The 7,438-nt window shown below is 41.2% G+C and overlaps 1 protein-coding gene across 1 annotated transcript in view; it reads right to left on the bottom strand.

The window, feature by feature from the left end:
* The window catches only part of LOC308578077 (uncharacterized protein), a gene marked incomplete at its 3' end in the record, with an annotated part of 28,463 nt that extends 22,724 nt beyond the window's left edge, over positions 1 to 5,739 (bottom strand). Inside the window, exons 1-3 of the mRNA XM_081178359.1 lie at positions 5,704 to 5,739; positions 4,842 to 4,942; positions 187 to 340 (exon numbers count right to left, since the gene is read on the bottom strand). Of these exons, the coding sequence (XP_081034485.1) occupies positions 187 to 340; positions 4,842 to 4,864 (177 nt within the window). The 5' untranslated portion in view covers positions 4,865 to 4,942; positions 5,704 to 5,739. The remainder of the gene's footprint in view (positions 1 to 186; positions 341 to 4,841; positions 4,943 to 5,703) is intronic.
* Between the last annotated feature and the right edge of the window lie 1,699 nt (positions 5,740 to 7,438).

The following is a 7,438-nucleotide window of genomic DNA, read 5'->3' on the forward strand; positions in this document are numbered from 1 at the left end:
GCGTGCCCTCTGCCTCCTCACACTTCCAGCATAAATTCCAATTCTCCCCTTTTTCTTTTTGTGCCCCATCTCGGTTTGTGACGGCTTTTGCCAGTTGTTTTCCTTTTGTAAAAACTAAGATTCCCCTGCTGCCCCCCCCCCCAGTTTTTTTTTAAAAAATAGATTTAGCAGAGACACAAAGCTTACCTTATGGATGGAAGCGAGGTTGCTGTGGGCATCGGCAAACGCAGGATTTATCTGGATTGCTCTTGTGTAGCATTGCAGAGCTCCCTGGACGTCTTGCATTTCCTTCAAGGTGTTCCCCATGTTGGAATAGGCGTCTGCAAAAGTGGGGCTGATTCTGACATGGAGGGCGAGAGAAAAAGTGCCATTTTGGTACAAAAATACTCTGAAGTTACGCTGGAAATGTAAGGGTCAAGAAGGCTCTTTCTATCCTATACGGTGGTCTTTAGGGCAGTTCATTAAAAAAAACTTTTTTAAAAAATGCCTTCTCCAAAGCCTTCACAAAATAGGAAAACGTCCAAGAAAACAGCTATTTTCATGGAAGGTTGAGATATTAACTGATATGCACAAAATTTCAGATATAGCTATATAATCCCTAGTGTAGTAAGATAAGACCTTGGGAGCAGGCATCTTCAAAAAAGTGTTTTTTATGAACCACCCTAGTGGTCATGTGAGACAGTGAGACCTTGGTTCTCAAATGTTTTTTATACAGGTTTCTTTATACAGAAGGTTTTTTATACAGAAAGGTTCAGCATTGTGGCATCCTCTTCATACGGACAAGCAGCACTTTCCTTTTGGGAAATTCCATGCTCCTCAATTCTGGCAATTATTAATCACTCTCAATTCCACCCTAATAATTGCCACCTGCCCGGATTTTAACTTGTCTGAATTAATTTTTATTTGAATTACTTGATGTCTGCTTTTAGGCTCGTTGTGTTGTTTTTATGATGTTAGCTGCTCTGAGCCCAGCCTTGGCCGGCGAGGGTGGGATACAAACAAAAACAAATTATTATTATTATTATTATTACTACTACTCAAACGCTTTGGTTCCCAAATGCCGAAAACCCAGAAAAAGTGTTCCAGTTTCCAGGCGTTTTTCGGAAGCCAAACATCAAATTTGGCTGTCAGCTATTCTTTCTGGGGCGCCTGCACCAATCAAACAGACTTCGGGAACAGATTAAGTTTGGTGCTTTGGTTTTTGCAATTTATGTGGTGTTTTTGTTTCGGAGGCTTTTTTGGTTCATTTGTTTTTGCGACTGTGCGGATCCCAGTTTAGTTACTGATTGATTGATTGATTGATTGATTGTGTGATTGCAGAAACGGATAGAAGCCCCGGTCCCCATCCGAACAATGACTATCATCAGTGCAGGTGAGGAAAAAAAATAATTTTCATTTTTATCATTTACAAGACTGTTGTATTTATTTTAGAGTACAGTACATGGATGACTGCTTTCATTTTAGGGATCAGTGGTCTCGTTAGATAGTAAAATTCATGTTAAATGGCTGTTTTAGGGATTGTTTTTCAAAGTCTGGTACGGATTAATCCGTTTTGCATGACTTTCTATGGGAAAGTGCACCTTGGTTTTGGAACACATTCAGTTTGAGAACCAAGGTACCACTGTATAATTAACTGGGGGGGGGGGAGAGAACATTTGTGTAAAAACCAGAAGCCTTTCTAATAGGTTTAACGGGTGAAGAAATACCAAGAGACCTAAAAAGACAGTGTATTCTATTTATGCCAGAATGTTCTTAGCCCGGATGTGGAAGGAAGAGAAGGTCCCAACAAAAGAAGAGTGGATTATCAAAATGACTGTGAAGATCAGACATCAAGATGATAGGAAATTTAAGCAAAGAAAAAAGTTAAAAGGACAAAATGGGGAAAATAATGAAGATGAAATGTGAAAAAGCATGGTGCAAAAACCTTAAGGATATAACCATCGTTAGTTCAAAGATGGCAAAATTAAGGGAGAATGAGATAGGCAGGAGAAGTAAATATTTAAAAAACCAGAAGAGGGAAGCTGGGGGAGATTGGGATTCATCTATGCTGTCTGCAAGAATGATGTTTGTGTTGAATATAAAATGCTAAAACTTAATAAAAACTATTTATATATATAAAAAAAATAAACAAGAATGGGAAAAATTTATTGAATACCTTAAAGATACATATTTAGAAATAATAATAATAATAATAATAATAATAATAATAATAATAATAATAATAATAATAATAATTGTATCCCGCCCTCCCTGGCCGAAACCGGTCTTAGGGCAGCTAACATCAAATATATAACATTAGTATAAAATCAAACAATAATTAAATTACCTCCTAAAAACAAATCGGGATCAAATTAAAATCGAATTAGATGGTTTTCCACAGGCAGGATTGATATAACATTGATGAAGCCAAAGTAGCAAATAAGGAAATGGAATAGAACGAATCATTGTAATTACATGCAAGAAAAGATGGCAAAATATGGAAACGGGGGGTGGGGGAGAGTCCAAGGGGTTTGTATAATCCCAGTATTGTATATATTGAAAATGTTTGGAGTGTATGGAAATAAAATGATAAAATAAAAAACTGAATAATAATAATAATAATAATAATAATAATAATAATAATAATAATAATAATAATAATAATAATAATAATAATAATAATAAATTTTATTTATATCCTGCCCTCCCCAGCCGAAGCCGGGCTCAGGGCGGCTAACAACAATCAAAATAGTCCAACATTTTAAAACATTCATTATAAAATTAATTAAATCAAATTAAAATCAAATTAATGGCAACCATCAAGCAAAATTCTGTGCAGGTTGCCAGAGGAGGGAGTCAGTCTGCGCCCTGACCAAAGGCCTGGTGGAACAGCTCTGTCTTGCAGGCCCTACGGAAGGATGTCAGGTCCCACAGGGCCCTAGTCTCTTGTGATAGAGCGTTCCACCAGATTGGAGCCGCAGCCGAGAAGGCCCTGGCTCTAGTTGAGGCCAACCTAACCTCTCTGTGACCTGGGATCTTTAGGGTGTTTTTATTTGCAGACCGTAAATTTCTCTGTGGGACATACCAGGAGAGGCAGTCCCATAGGTACGAGGGTCCTAGGCCGTATAGGGCTTTAAAGGTTAAAACCAGCACCTTAAACCTGATCCTGTACTCCACCGGGAGCCAGTGCAGCTGGTACAGCACCGGATGGATATGATCTCGCAGCAAAGACCCCGTAAGGAGTCTCGCCGCGGCATTCTGCACCCGCTGGAGTTTCTGGGTCAGTCTCAAGGGCAGCCCCACGTAGAGCGAGTTACAATAATCCAGTCTGGAGGTGACCATCGCGTGGATCACAGTGGCTAGGTCAGGGTGAGAGAGATAAGGAGCCAACTGCTTAGCTTGGCGGAGATGAAAAAATGCCGCCTTTGTTATAGCTGTAATCTGCGCCTCCATGGAAAGGGAGGTGTCGAAGATTACACCCAAACTCTTAACGGACGATGCTGGCACTAATTGCACCCATGCAAGAGATGGGAGTTGCCCCCTCAATCCCATATCGCTCCGTCCCAGCCAGAGGACCTCTGTCTTCGAAGGATTTAACTTCAACCGGCTCCCACGTAACCATCCAGCCACAGCTTCCAGACATCTGGTCAGTGTATCTGGGGCCGAGTAAGGATGGCCATCCATCAACAGATAGAGTTGGGTGTCATCGGCATACTGATGGCAACCCAGCCCAAAACTCCGGACAAGCTGGGCGAGGGGGCGCATAAAGATGTTAAAAAGCATCGGGGAGAGTATCGCACTCTGAGGCACTCCACACACCAAGGAGTGGCGCGATGACAATTCCCCCCCAAGCGCCACCCTCTGTCCCCGACCGGAGAGAAACGAGCGCAGCCATTGAAGGACTGTGCCCTGGATCCCCACGTCGGCAAGGCGGTGGTCCAGAAGTTCGTGATCGACCATGTCGAAGGCTGCTGACAGGTCTAGAAGAATCAGCAGCCCCGACCCGCCTCGATCCAGCTGCCTGCGGAGATCATCTGTTAGGGCGACCAGAGCCGTCTCGGTCCCATGACCAGCGCGGAAGCCGGACTGGAATGGATCGAGAGCAGATGTTTCATCCAGAAACCTACCAAGCTGTTCAGCAACCGCTCTCTCAATCACCTTACCCAGGAATGGAAGATTCGAAACCGGGCGGTAATTGGATAGATCTAAAGGATCTAATGATGTTTTCTTTAAGAGCAGACACACCACTGCCTCCTTCAGTTCCCCTGGGAATATCCCAGTGCCAAGGGACAAATTGATGATATCCCCCAGGGGGGCCCGCACCTCGTCTGGACACGCTCTAATCAGCCAGGACAGGCACGGGTCAAGAGGACAGGTGGTGGGCTTTCCAGCTCGGAGGAGTCTGTCCACATCGGCTGGGGATATCCGGTCAAAGTGGTCCAATACTGGACCCGAGGACAGTCGAGGGGCCTCCAGTTCCTTTATTGTATCCAAATTGGCAGGGAGGTCATGGCGGAGCAACAGGACCTTCTCCGCAAAAAAGCTCGCAAATGCCTCGCAGCTGTGTGTCGAATTGTTATTTAAATTTGGCTGTCCTTCAAGGGACAAAAAATAAAATAAAAATAAAAATAAAAAATAAAAAATAAAAAACCTAAAAGAAAAAGAGAAAGTGCTTTATCCACAAGAGGAGAGCTTTCCCACAGGCACCAGACCAGCGCATGAGGAGTAATAATAATTATTATTAACAACAACAATAATTTATTATTTATACCCAGCCACTCTGGGCGGCTTCCAGCAAAAGATTAAAATACAGTAAGGAGGAGCTCTTTCAATCTATTTTCCCCATGGCTTTGGAAGCTCACCTGATGGCCTCCTTGTAGTGCATGAGGGCCTCCTGGAGCTTCCCCTGCTGTTGCAAAACACTGGCTAAATTTGAATGCGCAGCTGCAAACTCCGGGAAGACCTGCGGGGAAGAAGCTCACTCTTAGTTTCCCTGAGAAGCATTCTAAAGAGACGGAGGCTGCTCTTTGAGGCTCAAAGGTTGTGGGCGTGAAATAAATCCTCATTTGGATTGACTTGCAAAAATTAAGGAGGAGGAGGAACCTATGGACTGCCTTTTTAGCATGCATAGGAAATACTGTTGGGAGATCAGACTGTCAAATGACCAATGCCGTATTTTAAAGAGCCCCTCTTTGATGCTCAAATGTGGCAGGGGCTGGCTGCAAAATAAATCACCGTTTGGAATGATTTGTGGTAATGATGATGATAATAATAATAATAATAATAATAATAATAATAATAATAATGGGCCTATGAACTGCCTTTTTCGTACGCATAGGAAATACTGTTAGAAAATAAGACTGTCAGGGGTCAAGCTCAGCCGACACAGAGAACAGCATGTGCCCAGCTTTTATTTCAATTTCTGTACCGTTCCTTAACACCTTGCATTGTTCTTCTGATGAAAAAGCAGATTTTTGGTCATTCCAGGAGGCCTAGGAATATAAAAAGGGGGACAGACCCTCTTCCTTCCAAAAGGGACTTATCGGACCATGCTTTGTCGAGCCTCAAAATGCTACTTCACTTTCACTTCTTCACCATTATTTCCGTTATTGATCAAGAAAAATTTGATCGGCGATTTTTAAAAAGACCCAGACTAGGAGTCCAGGGTACGCATGCCTAACCCTTATATGTCAATTTAATTGTTGTAATTCTCCACGCACGTACCTCAAGAGCTTTCCGGTAGAGGCGGACAGCCTTCTCGATATTCCCTTGTTCTCGCTTGATGTTCGCCAGGTTATTAAGAGAATCCGCGTGAGTCGGACATAAACGGAGAGCTGTATTGTAGCATTCCTCGGCTTCGGCAACCTTCGAAACACAAAACAGAGTTTTTACACGAATATTAGTATGTCTTTCACAGGAGCCCAAAAGGCTGCTCTGTGATGTGATGGCTGGATTGAGGTTTGATACGGCCCCTCAGCTCCTGACGGTAACTTGGTATTAGAGCGGTTCATAAAAAACTCTTTTTTTGAAAATGCCTGCTCCAAAGTTCTTCTCTTACCAACAGTAGAGATTATATAGCTATATCTGGAATGGCATGCATATCAGTTAATATCTTTTATATATATATGCCAGCTGTCCTTTGTCAACAACCAATTGTTGCTGTTTTTTATATTGAATATATGCTATATGGTAACTGTTGCACCTCATAGGTAACTCAAGCCTTCTGCACGTCACAAAAGATGTATTTTATCAAAGTCATTGTTGAACTGAAATACAATTAAGAAGTATATTAATAGTGAAATGCAATTAAGAAGAAGCATATTAACAGTAAAACCCCACAATTGTTGAGCCTTTTTTAAGGATTTGACCCCAGAGGTGCTGACCTTTTTTTAGGATTAAAGTTCTTGAGCTTTTTGGGGGGAAGTTTTGCCCTAGTAAATAAACCGCCACGAGGGCCGGATTAAATCGACCAGAGGGCCAGATTAGGCCCCTGAACTGGACTTTGGACATGCCTGGTCTAAAAGAACATTGGGAAAATTTAAATTCTTTGGCAGGATAGCAGGAAATATGACAAAACCAATGCATTTTGAGATCTAGGAGAGATGGGTGGAAGGCCCCCAAAGTGGACTTTGGACATGCTTGGTTTAGGGGAACATAAATACAAGAGCAGACTAATCCGATTCAAACTCTCTTTCCCGCACACTTACCGTCTTTTGCAAGATGTATTTAAGGAAGACAGTAAGGGAAATGGTTTTGGTCATACTAAATCAAAATTAAGAGACAGAGTTGCTAGATAGTAAAAGAAAATCATTGCCAAAAACGTATAAGAATGGCATACAAAGGATGAAGAAGTTAAGTCGGTTATGATTAAATGGGCTCAAGATTTTGGTCATAACATTGAATTAGATAAGTGGGAAAGATTATGGGCAAAAACAATTTATTGAATGTACAGCACTAATTAAAAATTTAATGAAGGTGACGTATAGGTGGTATTTGACGCCGACTAAACTTGCTAAAATATATATAACTCAAGATAAGGCACGCTAGAAATGCAAGGAGAAGGAAGGGAATTTCGTCCATAGGTGGTGGATGTGCACTAAAGTCAAAGTCTACTGGGATATGATTTACAAAGAATTGAAAAAGATCTTTAAATATACTGTTATTAAAAAAACCAGAGGCTAATTTTTGAAAGTGATTTACAAATGCTAAAGTAAATTGTTTTAAGTAGAGTAAGAAGGTAAATAGGGCGATATATGTTCAGGTAGGCAGCTGTGGTGGTCTAACGCAGTTGAAATATATAAAAAATATATAAATTGTCCAGTAGGCACCTGATAATAATAATAATAATAATAATAATAATAATAATAATAATAATAATAATAATAATAATAATAAAATTTATACCCCGCCTATCTGGCTGGTTTCCCCAGCCACTCTTGGCGACAAAATATTAAAATAC

The sequence above is a fragment of the Podarcis bocagei genome (genome assembly GCF_964188305.1).
Source record: "Podarcis bocagei genome assembly, chromosome: W".
NCBI lineage: Eukaryota > Metazoa > Chordata > Lepidosauria > Squamata > Lacertidae > Podarcis > Podarcis bocagei.